Source organism: Corapipo altera, unplaced genomic scaffold (genome assembly GCF_003945725.1).
Source record: "Corapipo altera isolate COAL_440 unplaced genomic scaffold, ASM394572v1 61286, whole genome shotgun sequence".
Taxonomy (NCBI): domain Eukaryota; kingdom Metazoa; phylum Chordata; class Aves; order Passeriformes; family Pipridae; genus Corapipo; species Corapipo altera.
In genome coordinates, this window is record NW_020884907.1 from 6,040,159 (window position 1) to 6,056,094 (window position 15,936).

The window sequence follows — 15,936 nt, forward strand, 5'->3', positions numbered from 1 at the left end:
CCCTGGAATTTGGTAAAAAAAAGGCCTTTATGTAATTAAAATTGTTTAGTGCCCTAAAAAAACCCTGCATATAAAACTGAAGTAGGCAATGTGACTGATTTTTGGCTATCAAGAGGTTAGTGTTGGCCCCATCTGTTGCAGTCTTTTAGATTATTTATTTATTGCAGTTCTTAATAATTGATTTTATTTATGGACGATGAGAGCTACAGCTACTACAGGCCACAGTTCAAATCACTATTCAGCCTGGTTTGATTCAAACTGATTTTAACCACAAGGACATAAACAAAAAGTCACAGTTTGCTGTTACAAGACCAAGGCTTATCCCCCAGGTTTGACCAGATCACTCAATTAAAGATACTCTCACCTATAAACCCGCTACTTGACATTTCAAAAGCAGTAGTTCCATGAACAAACCTTTCTGAAATTCATGCCAAATATTCTTGCTGTATTCAAAGTGTGGGACTCAGAAAAAAAAAAAAACAAAAACCAAGTAGGGGGGTCAGGGGTTCTGGGGTTGTTTAACCTGGAGAGGACCTTTTCACTCTCTACAGCCACCTTCAAGGAAGTTGTAGCCAGGTGGGGGTCGGCCTGTTCTCCCAGGCAACCAGTAACAGGATGAGAGGACGTAGTCTTAAGATGTGCCAGGGGAGATTTAGGTTGGACATTAGGAAGAAGTTCTCAACAGAAAGGGTGATTCAGACATTGGAATGGGCTGCTCGGGGAGGTGGTGAAGTCACCGTTCTTGAAGGTGTTTAAGGAAAGACTGGACGTGGTGCTGTGCCACTCAGTGCTGTGGTCTAGCTGACGTGGTGTTCAGTCCTAGGTGGGACTCAATCTCAAGAGGTCTTTTCCAGCCTAAGTGATTTTGTGACCCCTTCCCTTCCACTTGTATATTTTCCCATTTAACCGTGTTGCTGCCTGGAGGCGCCACAGCGTGACCCGAGGGTGAGGCCCTCGCGCTTGCTCCCGTGCCCAGGCGGATGAGGCAGGAAAGCAGAGCCTTAAGGCTGCACGGAGCGATCCCTGGAGCGCGGCCGTGCTTCGCCCTCCCGACCCCGATCCCTCGGCCCGACCGTTCCGGGCAGCCACGGGAAGTGCCCGGATGGGAAGGAGCCGTCGCACAAAGAGCGCGTCACGGGCGCGTGGCGGCGGCGCGAGCCGGGTAAGATGGCCGCGCGGCTGCTGCGCTGCCGGTGAGGGCGGCGGGGCTGCAAGGAGCCGGAGCACCGAGCCCTCGGACGGGTGGGTAACGGAGGGCAGGTGTCCATCCCGGCCGGATGGAGCATCCTCGCCCGCTCGGCGAGGACGAGACAGTCTATTCATCCGTTGTGGGCGGGGGAGAAAGGCGAGCGGGAGAGCCCATTCCCGAGGTTTGAGGGAGGCAGGCAGCGGCAGGAGTGGGTCAGGCCGTCCCTGGTCCTTGGATAAGCGCGTTCCGACCGCTGTCACTGCGCTTAATTAATATTGCTCCTGAGGTACTGCCCCGGTGGACCAGCGCGCTGCCCCGGGACCCGCAGGTCCAGGCGTGACAGCGTCCTGGTCTTCCATGGGAGTCTGACTGAGGCTCCTGGTTCGGTTTCCCGTAGGATTCACCTCTCTCGTCCCTGCCCTTCGCCTGGCTGGCTCAACCAGTGGTCTTCGCCGCCGGTCTTCACAGCCGGGCACCTTGATGGAAGCAGAAGTTGGTGATGGCTCGAGGTGACATGGCAGAGGAATAGGCTCCTTTTTTGTTTTGCCAGAGCTGCAGCCACCTTCAGCTGGCCTTGTATCCAGGGTTTAAATTGCCTCTCCTCAGACAGTCAGTTTTTCTTCAGTTGGAGCCTAAACCGAGGTCTTCAAAGGCTTTAACATTTAATGACTACAATGGTTTAATGTGATTCTTAAATGTAATCTGACATTCCTGTTGTCAGGAAGAAATTCAGTTGGGAAAACCGTGTGTGACTCCAGAATAACTCTAAAGGTTGTTCTTACTAGAATAGAAATTACTTGAAATTATTATTGCTACTAATAGAAATTACCAGACTCTGAAAAAGAATTAGTACAGCTCTTGATATTTCAAGCTGAAGGTTCCAATCAGAACTATATAAACTGTATAATATATTTTAAGCAGTGCGTGTGTGGTATTTGGCTTATGCTTTCTGACAGTTGCCATGTTTATGAAATCTCTAATAGAATGAAATCCAGGTTCTTCTTTTGAAGAAGTATGTCCATCTTACGTTGTGCCTGTTTTGCAGATATTTGTGGAGATTAAAAGATTTGAACTACAGTTGAATAAAACAAGGGCTGAAAATTGAAGGATGGCAGCAAATCCTTCAGGACAAGGTAGGTTTTAATTAATTTAAGTATTCAAGGGAGAAGTCTGTGGCCAAAATGTTGTGAAGTCACCATAACTGTAATTTTATTTAATGGAACGATGGGGATGGGGCAGAGAGGTGGGGCTGAAGGCAGCAGAATGGCAGCAGTCCTTCTGGGAGAAGGCACGCACACATCAAAGGGTTGAAAAAGACCACTGATGGCTAGGGAGCTCTGTATTACTGAACATACTCTCGTGCTTGTGCTAGAAAGTATCTACCATGCCTGTGGTGCTGTGATCATTTCCTGAAGCGTATTTCAGATGCTTCCAACACTTGGTATTGAACATGACTTGCAGTCAACATCAGGGAACAGCCAGAAGTCAAATGCATTCCATGTCATGATGGGAACAGCAAGACCCAGGCAGTAATAGCTGTCCAAGGATAGATGAAGTGGCCAGGCCTAGGAGGAAAAGCAATTAAAACCATAATGCTAACTGCAATTAAATGTTTCTTTGTACAAAGGTGCATCTGGATTGCATCCTTAAAATCGTTAAAAACATGGAAATGGTCCATCTATCCAGCTGAAGCACCTGTGTTAAAGTCAGAGGAGGGTCTGGGGGTGTCACACAGTGAATTGAAGGAGGGTCTTAAATCACCCTCTAGAAGTGTTTTCTGGAAACCTTAGTGGGACTCTGAGGCTTGTCTTCCATAGAACAGCTGAGGAAAAGGAGCTTCTCACGTATTGCTCTCCACTTACTTGGTTATGGGAAATGAATTCTGGGTTCAGTTTCCCAGCAGCCAGACTTCATGCACATCTGTGTGTGAGTCCTTATCTGGAAGAGCAGTCCTGCAAAACTGGGTGTTGCTGGATGATACTTTGAGGGGTACCAGATTCATGTGTCCAAAAGACACATTTGACTTGCTACTTGACAAAAAGCAGGTAGTTTTTGGAATGGATATTGAGCTTTTGTGAAATGTTGGAAGGGGAGTACTACAGATTGCAGATAGTTGCCTGTTCGCAAATTTTAACTCTTGAGAAGTTTTTCGTACATAGTGGTAGATCCTGCTTTATTCTGTGAATAACAAGTCAGCATCATTGCAACGAATAGAATGTTGTCAAAGAGAGTTAAAAGCTGCTTTTTCTTAAACAGGTTGGTTTACTGTGAAGGATGGGATGGGATTTTAGTCCCAGAATACCTTTACTTCCTTCCACATTCCAGAGTCTTTTAATTTAATAGAGCCTTGGAATCTGTTTTTATATTTGAGATATCCTTTAGAGACTCACTAAAGGAACTGTGTAATTACCGTGTGAAAATTGTTTGTACTAAGCATTCTAGAAACGCTGTCAAGTTTAATTATCAAATAAGGCTATAAATAGTACAACTAGGAAAATTAGAAAGGAACAGGTAAATACAAACAACAGTTCAGGGTTTCTTTCTTGGCCAGGTGCAGTCTAGTAGTGAAAATGATTAAGACAAACACTGCATTTTTTAGCTTGCTTCATGGTATATGTTCAATCAATTCATTCTCCTGTTTGTGGACAAAAGGAAGAAATTTACTGAAACTAGAAGGGTTTTACTCACTAGAAAAGTTATGAATGATAGCACTTATTCAAGCAGAACTGTAGGGGTGAACTAACCATTAGCCTTCTACACAGGTAGACCATTTTGGTAATTTTTTGTACCAAGTTAATCCTGTCCCTTTAATCAGTACCAGGTATTTTCTTAGGAGTTCATTTGAGTTTTCTGTTGATTACAGACTTGGACTATAAAGGTTAAGATTCTGCAGATTGGACTTCCTTTTATACATTGACCTCTTAGGAAAGCAGTCCTGAGGAGGAGCTGCATATAAGTGCAGCAAAACCAGCAGAATTGAATGAAAAGCGTTACTTCAGGCTGTTAGTGCCACATGGAACTGATTGCATGAGACTATCTACAGCACTTGAAAGAAATGGAGGAGATTCTTGCATGCTGTGTGTTGTCCAGAGAGAGCTCATAGACCAGAGAGGTACACTTTGAGGGGTGGAAGTCACCTTCTAAGTTACAGAAATCACTTCCAAGTACTCAGGAATACACTGCTACTGCAGCAGTACTTGGCAGTATTTGTGCTGTTACACATCTATGGACAAATAATAAATAATGCACCTTAGAAAAAAATTACATATACTGTGAATTTGAAGCAACCAACAAATCAAGGAAAAGGAAGTGATGAAAAGCAAGAACTTTAAAAAAGATAAAGATAATACTGTCTCTTGCTGTGCAGAGTTAGTTAGAACTAACTGACATAATATTGGTGAGATAGGGTGGTAAGAGTAGGTGTTAGGATTAGGTTAAAAAGTGAAACATGCTGTGAGCTCATAAAGCTGCCAGTATCACTCAGCAGGGCTTCAGCTTTCTCTGATTTTATGCCTTCATGTGCAGAACATGGGTGCAAGTAGTCTTAAGCTCCTGCATAGGTACAGTGCTTGATGTCAGAGATGTCAGAAGGGTTTAATTTTTAAATGACCTGATTTGTCTACGTTAGAGAGTAATCTGAGAATCTAGGTGCTCAGTTTGACATCCGACCCTGCCAATAATCTATTTAGCTGCTTTGAATGAATCATTCCGTGTCAGGGCTCTTGTGTCTGCAAAGCAGGGAAGAATATTAATGAACTGCAATATTCATGAACTGTTCAAAATCAAAACAGTAGTGCAACTCAGCCCAATCAAGGGAAGTCAAAACTTACAGCTTTTTTTAAGAAGTTAATGTGTTTGAAAATCTGCACTTCCTTTCACAGATGAGAATCCCGTCTGTACTAAGGATGACTTTTGTTTTTTGGACATCTACATTTTTAGTACTAGAAAGCAGAACAGACATATCAAATCTACAGGTGAAAAATTATTTATAATTGAAGTAGGAAACTTTTACAGGTGTTTCAGGTTTGTCTTGGGTGCCTGGGCAGAGAAGAATCTAAATTAAAGTCTTGCTTATATATTGCCAGATATGATTAATTATTTTGTAAGGATGCAAGATTTTCTCTATAAAATGGCTTTCTCATGTTCCACCCCTTCCATTGTTAACTTTTAAATGAAAGGTTTTGCTTTGCATTTTGAAAAGTTTAAAACACCCGTAGGAACTTAACATTGCTGAGCTCAGAAGCACTAACATGTACGTGTTGAATGAGCTCCTCCACTTTCTCAAGCAGGCTTTTTTCTCCTTACCATTAACAAATTTTAAACAAGTGACTCTTTCAGCGCAGCAGATTGCTGATGGTCACTGAATTTTATAGCAAAATGCTACTTTAAATAAACAACAGTCAAGCAAAAAAACCCACCACAAAACTCTTAGTAGATAGGTAAGAAAAGGAAGAAAAAATATTTGGTTTTTTTTTCTGAATCCTTCTAGAGTTTCTACCATAAGATACTGTAACAAGAGTCATATTAAAATAGAAAACAGTGAGAATCTTCAGCAGTTTCTTATCACAGTTTAAAAACAGCATTTAAAATGTCTCAAGCCTTTCTGAGTCATACCATCTGCTTGATGATAAATCTAAGCACATTTAGTCTTTCTTTTTTAGCTTACAGCAACCTTTATTAAAAAGTTGTCTCCTTTTTCTTTCCTCAATCACTGTATCATCTGAATTCCAAGCATGCATTTAGATTTATGCAGTTCAGGGTAAGCAAGCAGTAGCAGAAGGCTGCTGAGTAATATGTGAGGTATTAAGCTTTTTGGTTGAAAACTGTGTAGAATGAGCATACAGACATGGTTGCTTAAGATCAGACCCTCTTAGAGGTTCTTCAGTCATCCTGTCAAGGCATTGTCTCCAGAATTTACAAGAAGGTAAAATCTGGGCTAGCTGCAGCTCAGAATGTTGAATCCTAGCTTGTTAGCAAGATTTCTCAGCCTTTTTATGTTTTAGACCACACATTCAGCTGTGTTTTAATGTTGCAGGTTCATTGCAATTGCAAGGTCTTCAAAAAAAGAGATAATGTACAATACCTGAAAAGCGGAGAAACATTGAAGACCTGATCTATGCACTTACAAAATAGTTTAAGTGAAGCTAATGCCGTGTGGGAGGGAGAGATTAGTAGACAGAAAAAATAGCAGTTAATTAAATGTAATTAAAAAAAATCTATTACGAAATGTAAAAATGATTATGGGTGACCTTGTATAAAACCACTATAATATGTAATTGAAAGACTCTGCTCCTTTTAAGGGCTTCTGAGACACTGAGGCACATGGGTGCCTATGTTAGGCATGGCAAAAGGGAAAGGTGAGGATTTGATAGCAAGGCAGTAGAGATGCAAGTCGTTATATAGAGTTGAAGGTTTCTGTCTCCTTCATTGAGCCATTCAGATGAAAGGAATACTGGGTTATGTAATTGAACAGAAGGTCTCTCAAAGGGAATGAACTTTGTGTGCAGCTACTGAAAATAAATCATTTTACCTTGACATGCTAATGCTCTCCTTAAGTGTCTGGCCTTAACAGCTTGTGGGCTACCACGTTTTAGTGCTGTCACTAAAACAGTGCTCAGGGCAGGGGCACAACACACAGCAGTTTCCAGTGGGAATGACTTTGACTTTTTGTATGGAGGAAGTAAAGGAGATAGCTTGACTGCAATGAGAACCTTTGTTGTATAAGAATCCTGTGTAAGTACAGTAGCTTTGCCACATTTTCATTTAGAAGGCAACTTTGAAAAATACATAGACGGCAGCTATTTTGGGCATTTTTGAATGCTCTAGTTCCTGACCCCTTCTGTAATATACAGGGTCTCTTCGGGAGAATGATTTACAAACCAAATGTTCTTGTATTGTGTACAGACAGTTTAATTTTGCTTCTCTATTCCAGCGTCGTGATCATCCTCACAATAAGGGTAGTGTGTTTATGTAAGGACATCAGTGTGTATATATACTAAAACCTTTCTGCATAGATTGAGTGAAAGACAGTAAGTGTTTGTATAAGCACATGTGCAAACTTAGTGATCATTCTTACCTGTTGCATACATAGTACTTGTGTTATAGTTTGAGTTCATTGACATGAGAAATTAGGCCCTGTGAGTATATTACTCCATTGTTATCATTGAACTGAACATTCAGTGACTGCATTTTAAATCTACAACCTGGTAAGCTTATCTTTTTTTTGGAAGACAAGTATTTGATTGTAGCTCCAGAGCTGTCGTGGGAAGGGGTAGGATCTAACTTGAGTTAGAAGCCTCTATTTTAAAATGTATTAATATGCACGATAGCTTATGGAAGCTATTGCATGTTATAAAATGAGAAAAGGAGAAATAAAGCATATTTATTAATAGCCTTTTCAAATGGATACAAAGCTTGGAAGGTTAGTGTATTTATCTTAAAGTAATTTTGTACAGGGATTTATAATTCCTTGACATTAGAGTTGGGCCACAGATATAAAACAAATATCTCTAATATTTTTCTGTCATTCCCACCAGGTTTCCAGAATAAAAATAGGGTTGCAATCCTGGCAGAACTAGACAAGGAGAAGAGAAAGTTACTTATGCAAAACCAGTCTTCCACAAATCACCCTGGAGCCAGGTATTTTATGTTCTTAGACCTTTTTGGGCATCACTGATTACATCAAAAGAAAAAAGCAAACAGCAAGTGAGCTGTAAACTTACACAAACACTTATCAGAAGTGTTTTCTGACCGTCCTTAATAACAAGGCAGAGCAACATGGCTCTTTAGGAACATATTAGTATTTAAAATTGTTTACACAACTTGAATTTAGGTTTACATAATTTCTATTTGAGAATAGGGGAAGCAGATATGCTTACTCAAGTATACTAAAGTCTATGATAAAGCAAAATCAGGAAGCAGGCTCTGAGAATGCATTTAATTATTAAGCTAAAATGCTATAAGGAGTGGAAGTAGCAGACCATTAGGTTCAGGATACTGTGTTTTAGAGAAGAATAATTACAGCAGGATCAAGTTATTCTTGAAACTCACTGTGTGCAAGACAAAGCCAGTTTACGTTACTGCAGTTACGTTACGTGAGTGCAGTGCAGTCTGAGGGCTGCTCTTTTTCAAAGAGATTCTAGGTCACTTTTAATTCCTTCATAATCTGAAAAAGCGTGCATAATACTTGAAATTGCCTGAGTTAGATTTCTTAAGTGAGATATGCAATTATTAATAGCAACTATATGCAATTATTATTCAAGGAAAATTGTTGATATGAAAATCAGAATATCATGCTCTTATGTACAACCCCTGACTCCTGGCAACAGTGTCACCATACGTCATTACAAGTCTGAGAGTTTCAGGAAGTGCTGGTTTACTTTCTTTTTTCTTTAGGGAAAAATAACACTATATTCTAGTAAGCATAATTAGAGTTTACTAATTTTGAACGTGGGGGCAGAGGCAATCTACAGTGCAGCAGTCAAGGTCTCTGCTTTGGCATGGTGGGCTGTTGTGTGATTTTTGAGAAGCTTACAGTTTTTTGGTGTTGTGCCAAAGGTCTCGGACCACAAAGTTGTCAGAAATGAGACCATAAAAATTCTGCAGACTTGACTGAAAGAGCTTGATTTACCTAAAGCACTGTAGGGGCATGGACAGTGTAAGGGTGAATGAGTTAATATATTTCTGGCCTTGGCACAAGAATCATCTATCCAAGAACAGAAGACCTCTCTTGAAAAGTGTCAGCTTATGATGAAGCCTTAAGATTATCTACAGAAATCACATTGAAAAGTTAGAGGGTACAGAATAAATGCAAAATAAATACCTTAAAAATAATTGAAAATATTATTTAAAATAAACTTAATAGTACTTTTCTCCGTCAGTGAAGCTTGATCTTAATATTTGTCATAAGCAACAATCCTCTGAATTGTTTAGCTTTTTTTACACATTTAGGCATAGATTTGTCTAAAGATCATTCACAGGCATGACTGCTTTTCAGAAACTCATTTACTAAATCAGCTGTTGACATTGAAGCTGCTGGGAAAGTTCAGTTGATGAGTTTGCTTGGATCCCTTGTCATTTGTACTTTTTCCTCTGTGACTGAGGAGAGCTGGGCTTTCAGCGCGTCTGCAGTGACAATTTCAAAGGTAGTTGAGAATTGTGTTGCGATACAGTTCTAATGGCAGTGCTCACTGATTTACATCCATTACTCATATAGAGTTGGGAATGCTTTTTATGTCTTTTTTTGCTTAAGAAAGTGGACAAGTCCTCAGATCAAAAAGACAAGAAAAACCATTTATAAATTTTAATTTGAAACCTTATATATGCTGTGCTGAGATAGATAAGCTAAATCAGTTTCAGGTACTCCCAGCTATCAACAGGGGATAATTATTTCAGTTAACATCAACAAGAAACTCCTTTACCATAATTAGTGAACTGGTGCCCAGCTGCCAAAGAACTGTTCTTTTACTGAAGTCTGCAGAACTCTTTTTAGTGCTTCTGTTTATCACAGTTGTTTAGAACAGTCACTTGGTGACTGAGTAGTGCTGAAAGCACCAAGCCATTGTTTGAAAAATTGCTGACATTGTCTAATGCTGCACCCCAGTGGTTTCACTGACTTCAGTGGGACTCAACCCATGAGCAAAATCCACTATACACTTCAGGTGTAGTTTGGCATAAGTTGTTTATGATGTCTCAAATGATACAGCTATAGTCACTCCATTTACCTTTTTTTCTCTTATATGAACAAGTAGTAATTCCAAACAGTAATTACCAATTGTCAAGCCATGAGTCAAATAAACCATGAGTTGAGGAAGTCACGGAATCTGTGGCTAGAATGGCAAGGACATATGTTTTGTCTGTGGTCTGTATCATACCATCTTGTTCTTTTTTGCAGCATTGCACTTTCAAGATCACCTTTGAACAAGGATTTCCGTGATCATGCTGAGCAACAGCACATTGCAGCACAGCAGAAGGCTGCACTGCAGGTAAACTGATACAGTCAGAGTTTAGCTTGGCCCTGGTTTAGATGTGCAGCCCTGCATCTAGAGATACTGAAAGGCCATCTCCTTGGATGTCAAGAGCTCCATCCAGCCCCACAGCTGTCTCTTTGTGTCTCTGTTGAACTCCCTCCGGTTTCTGTCTCAAACTGAACTCAAATAGCTTCCCTTGGCCTGCTGGCTGTGCTGTCGATGATGCAGCCCACTGTGCTAGTTAGCCTTGATCACCACAAGGGTATGCTGCTGGCTCAATCTAAATCGATATCCAGTAAGGCTTTTCCCTAGTGGTGGAAGGAAGGAATATGCAGGGCACGTAAATTGCCGGAGTCCAGTAAGTTAGCAAACTAACAGGAAAGGAGTATGTAGGATTTCACAAAGATTGTCCAGAGCTATCTTACACAGCAGCCACCCCCCTCAGGTGAACAAGCATAAATGTCTTGTGAGCGGAATGCTGGTGTCCCATGTTGTACCGAAATGCGTCTGGTCACATGTTATTTGTACGTGCAGGCTCAGGTTGTGGGACAGTCATGCACAGTTCTGGCAATTTCTACAGTAGCTGTCACCAATCAAGACCTGAGTTTGTTTTAGATGGGAGGGGAAACATGGGGTCTAGGCAAAGGAGAGAAATCAGGAGTTGATTTACCACTAGCCCCACCTCCATGGTATTTACTGAAAAGAACAGCAGGGAATGTCCAAGTTAATTGCCATGGTGGGCCCTGTTTCAGTGTGACTGATCTGAAATGCTGGGTTTGAATTTGACTATCAGAATTGAGGAGCAGACTGGGGGAAATAAATAATTAATACTGCAGAAGCCTTGAAGTCTTAAATTATGTCAGTGCTACAGGGAATTAAGCTTTAACAAATGCTTTTCTCTTTTCAGCATGCACACGCACATTCCTCAGGATACTTCATAACTCAGGACTCTGCGTTTGGAAATCTTATTCTTCCTGTCTTACCTCGACTTGAGGCAGAATAAGGAATGTTGTTTCTCAAAACTTCAAGGTCTGATTTTTGTCCCTAGCAGGAGCTGTCTGACCTTTGAATTTCTTTACATATCTTAAAATCTATTTTTTTCTGTATTTTTGGAATTACTTTTCAGGAGTGTGAGCTCTAATGATGGGGAAGTAGTGTTGTTGAACAACAATTTTTATCCTGTATTGCCATTCCTCTGTCAGGTCAAAGTCAAATTGTAGAATTATAGAATCAGCTGGGTTAGAAAGGAGCTCTGAGATCATCAAGTCCAACTCTCAATCCAACACTGCTGTGGTTACCAGACCATGGCACAAAGTGCCACGTCCAGTCTCTTATATTAAAAACCTCCAGGGATGGAGAATCCACCACTTCCCTGGGCAGCCCATTCCAATGCCTGATTACTCTCTCTGTAAAGAATTTCTTCCTAATATCTAAACTAAACCTCCTCTGGCAGAGCTTAAGACCATGCCCTCTTGTTTTACTGATAGCTGCCTGGGAGAAGAGACCAACCCCCACCTGGCTACAACCGCCTTTAAATGTAAGACTTTTTTGTGTTTGAAGTGCACAGGGCTTGCTCCTCCCTCTTTCAGTGCTTCCTCTAAATAAACCTCCAAACCAGAGTCATCAAGAGATGCACATGTGCTCTGTCACTATTTGTGTTTGTTTTTGTTGTGTACAGGTACAATATTTGACAGTAATGAAAGACAAAAGTTACTTCTGTCCATCAAAACAGACATAAATTTATCAAATACATTGATCAGTCTTCCTCCCCTCTCCTGATCCCATGTATGCAGGTATTTCTAGCGTGCTGTTTGCTGTTGTAGTATCATCTGGTCTCAAGTCTTTAGTTACAGTGTGCTTGCCTCTTACCTTGTTTTGTGAAATATGAAAGTGAATTAAAGTGGGAAAAAGGCAATTGTTTCAAACAGGCCTGTTAGAGACAAAGTTGAAGTTCTCTGGACATCTCAGATGGAAGGTGTTGTCTGCAAAGACAATTCAGTTTAAAAGGTCAAATTTTTCTAATCATGCCTTTTCCAATACTCAGTGTGTTTTATTTTTGTTTGCTTATTTTCTTGGTGTTTTTATTTACGGTAAACAGATCCAGCATCCTGCTGAAAGAAAATCTATTGATTTAAAGTAAATTATTTTGGAATTGTGGTCACGCTACCAGGATAAAGTAACTTAGAGTGAAAAATAGTCCGTATGAATGTTCTTATCTCCACAGTTTTACTTACAAAGTTATGCTGGTACATTGATTATTTTACTTATGGAGACAAGTTTTAGAAAATAAAAAAGAACAAGAAAACATATGTGAGAATGAGAAATCAGAAAGCATCTGTTAAATTGGTGCCCATTTGAAGCACCTCCATCCTTTGCAGAAACCAAGGTGTCCCATGAAGTTTCCAGGGTTGTAGTCTAAAAATTTCCTTAGGAACATCTGGGGTATCGTGTTTTCATTTGCAGGGGATTACCTCAACCCAATAAGCCCTACTGAACTATAAGCACTGTTAACATTTCTATTATTCATGAGTACAGAACAAGTACCAAGAGAGGGTGCAGGTATGAGGAAAATGCCACTGCTCTCATATACTACTGCTGAGTATAGACCTTTGCAGAAACTGGAGCATACTGAAACATTTTAAAGAAGGAGAATCTTGTGGAGCCAGCCTGATAGAGCTTAAAAATGTGCAATTTTAACATGAAGTATTCATACCATGTGCTTTTTTGAGGGTTCTGATGTGGTGAGTTATGGGAACTATGGTGAGTTTTCTGGGCAATGGAGAAAGAAGTCACTTCCAGGTTCAGTGTTTGGCTCTGTGTGGCTTTTTCTTTTTAATTACCAAGAGTAACTACTCTATGAAATTGTTCTGACTACTCATTATTCTGCAGTGTGACCTGAGTATCTTAAAAGCTTTGAACAAGAAGATGAGAAGAATCTCTGTGTAGAAAAGGCACCTATGAATCAGTCCAAGCCTGGAAACATACAAAGGTGGAGAAGTTAAAGCAGACACAGCAGAAAGTTTGGATTTGATATTTTAGTTGAATTTAACATTAAAGGAGCTCTCTGCTAACCATTTGAGCTATAGAATCTCTCAGTGTCACTGTACAGACTGCATAGGATTTAGGCAATGAAACAATAAAGATCCTTCTTTGGAAAGTTATAGTTGCCCCGCTGAAGGAGTTAACGCTGGCTGTGTTGTTTTCACTTTGGGTATTGAAAAATTTGCTTTTGGAAATTCAGGGCCTGGGCTCAAGGATGAAAGTATTCAAAAGGGGACAAATTAGCACAGCTGTTGTTATATTTTTAAGTTATAGTGCCTCAAATTATTCTGTGTAATTGTGAGGGTCTTGGTGATATATGTAGATATAAATAACTGTCAAATATACAAATTATGTGTATGGAAGCTTCTATCCTAGAAACCACAGACTGTAGCAGTTAGTGTCAGATGGATCAGTTTGTCTTGCCACTCTTATTTTTTCTTTTCCACTATTAATCAGTATTAAACCCATTAATCTATCTCTATACTGTAATTTTAGCAAAATCCTTTCTCCTGCTGGAACCTCATGTTCAAATCATTATTAGTTAGAATATGGGTGAACCGCAAAGTGTCTGGGATGTCTTGCTTCTGGCAGTGACCATTAACTTGATCATACGAAATCAGAAGGCTTGTAATCTAGTGGTGACCTCTGTACTTAAAGGTATCTTAACGCACATGACTCAAGAGTCATTTCATTTGGTACGCTAGTAAGTGGCCTTTCTACTCAACACAGATGGTTGGAATAGAGTCTGTATTGGAGCTGGATGATGGGGTGGGAGCAGGTCACAGTACTGGGCTAACACACAGTGAGGTCAGATTTTCTAAGTGGTGGCAGTCATAATCTCTCGAGAACAGATGAGGTAAAGAGGTCGAAGATGTTGCACTGAAGCACTGAAAGAGCTGAACCACAGTTTATTTCTTAGCTCTGTGCTGTTTTTCTTCCATTAGACAAGCTTTCTCTCCACATCCTTATTTTCCAAAGTCACTCACCATTTTCCCCACCACTTTAGGCTCTGGAAAATGCTCTGTTTAACCCAAGAAGCTTGGCCTGTAGAACCATGTGTGGTTTCCTACCACTACAGGCTTTTAGTCCTTAGTATTTTCATACTGCTGAGGTCATAGAAGCACTGGTATGGAACTGCTCGATAGTACCTGATATTACATTTGCACTTTACATCAGAACACAAAATACTGCATGAAACTCACTGCTGGAAAGAAATTACACTCCCTGAGGTTGCTAGCCTAGAACTCCCTAATTGCACTGATGTGTTCAATCAGGTTAAGTTGGTAAATGCTGCTTTTGCCTTCATGTGCCATCAGCACTTGACAAGCCAGCTGTAATTTGCAAGTCTGGGAACACAACTTGGGTAGCACTGCTCATGAGGCAGAGCCCTCTCTGATGTAGAGACTTCAGATGGCTCCAGTCTGTTTTAGATCACTTTTGTCACGTAAAGGCCAGAGGTCATTTATTGTCTTGCTGCATAGCAGAGAAGTTAGTGCTCTGACCCAAGCCTTGTAGAAATGCGTGAAGAGGCTGGGCTTTTACCATCCTCTTTAGAAAGAAGGGGAAGGTGTCGATTATGAACCAGGTAATGGGGAACATGAGCTTGAAATGATAGAAGGAATTGCAGACAATGCACAACTTTTTATGGCTTCACTTACAGAATTTGCAGTGTTTCAGGGACAAAGGACAAGAGCTGAAGGAGGGCAATGAGCCTAGAATAGTATGGTATGCAGTCACAGATGTGAGCAGACTGACTATCTCAAAGCATCCTCTTGAGCCTTCTGATAGTTAAAACAAGGCTTGGTGTATTGCTGAAGAAGTATTGCTGAGAATAGTTGTCTTATGCAGGCAATGTTCTTTCACCTTGTGTCTGCTTAAGCTTACATTGAGAATTAGGAAGAGTATGTGAGAAAGCAGCTGGATGATTCCTTATGATCAAATTTACAGCGGTGATGATTCCTCCTGACAAATCAGCTCAAAAGCAAGTTTTCTTGAAGGATAGTCAGTCAGTCCTTCTGCTGAAAGGACTTCTGCTGAAACTGATGCTGATGCCTGTGTTTGAGGGAACATATGGTAACCAAAAAGACACATGAATTGTAAGGAAAAAGTTAAGAGAATGCAGCTACTCTGATGGATGGTCTGTGTGTACAGACACCTCTGAAAGGGGTGGTGGACAGAGAGTGGGTCAGGAAAATGCCTCTCCCATTACAGTCAGTATTTTTATGCATGGTCAGGACAAGCATAATGCCAAACTGGAGTAGAGTTCCATCTCCTCGTAGTAGTTCACACCCAAATAGAATTAATACAGGGCTTTTCCCTTGCTCAGAAGACAACAATTCACTACCTCCCAGTTTTGTGATGTGTGATCAGTATGAATTGTACATTGCACATAGACATGTCATTATAGATTCATGTAAATATGTCACTGTAGATTTCTTCCTTGCTTTTGATACTTAGAGCAGTGAAAGCCAATGCTTGGTCTCCTTCACCCTCCCCAACTCTATCTGGTTTTCTTTCCTATCAGCTATTTCCTACAAAACTGGTTTCAAGTGCCAGAAGGAAATCTACCGATGGGATTTCATAATGCATACAGCATAGTATAAACTATAGTCTTCTGACAGCCAAATTGATTTCAGAAATATCCCCATAAGTAATAGTTTCAATGAGTAACAAAATATACCTTGCAGTCCCCTATAAATATGACAGCTTTTCAAAAGTGAGACCATTTTCATGAGG

At 40.5% G+C, this 15,936-nt stretch overlaps 1 protein-coding gene across 3 annotated transcripts; it reads left to right on the forward strand.

Moving 5' to 3' along the window:
* Positions 1-1,124: 1,124 nt before the first annotated feature.
* INIP (INTS3 and NABP interacting protein) lies at positions 1,125-11,366 on the forward strand. Of its 3 annotated transcripts, XM_027652451.1 has the most exons (6): positions 1,172-1,242; positions 1,587-1,698; positions 2,235-2,322; positions 7,726-7,828; positions 10,083-10,173; positions 11,066-11,366. In XM_027652451.1, the coding sequence occupies exons 3-6, from the start codon at positions 2,298-2,300 to the stop codon at positions 11,159-11,161; spliced, it is 315 nt and encodes a 104-aa protein (XP_027508252.1). In that variant the 5' UTR covers positions 1,172-1,242; positions 1,587-1,698; positions 2,235-2,297; the 3' UTR covers positions 11,162-11,366. The 3 variants fall into 3 exon arrangements, with proteins under 3 accessions (XP_027508251.1, XP_027508252.1, XP_027508253.1); XM_027652450.1 differs by lacking the exon at positions 1,587-1,698 and having other exon boundaries at positions 1,125-1,242; XM_027652452.1 differs by lacking the exons at positions 1,172-1,242; positions 1,587-1,698 and adding an exon at positions 4,053-4,141.
* The last annotated feature ends 4,570 nt before the right edge of the window (positions 11,367-15,936 follow it).

Coding starts and splice junctions, on each gene's coding strand:
- INIP (XM_027652450.1), top strand. CDS start 2,298: ATGGCAGCAAATCCTTCAGGACAAG. Junction 2,323..7,725: donor AGCAAATCCTTCAGGACAAG/GTAGGTTTTAAT, acceptor CATTCCCACCAG/GTTTCCAGAATAAAAATAGG. Junction 10,174..11,065: donor AGCAGAAGGCTGCACTGCAG/GTAAACTGATAC, acceptor TTCTCTTTTCAG/CATGCACACGCACATTCCTC.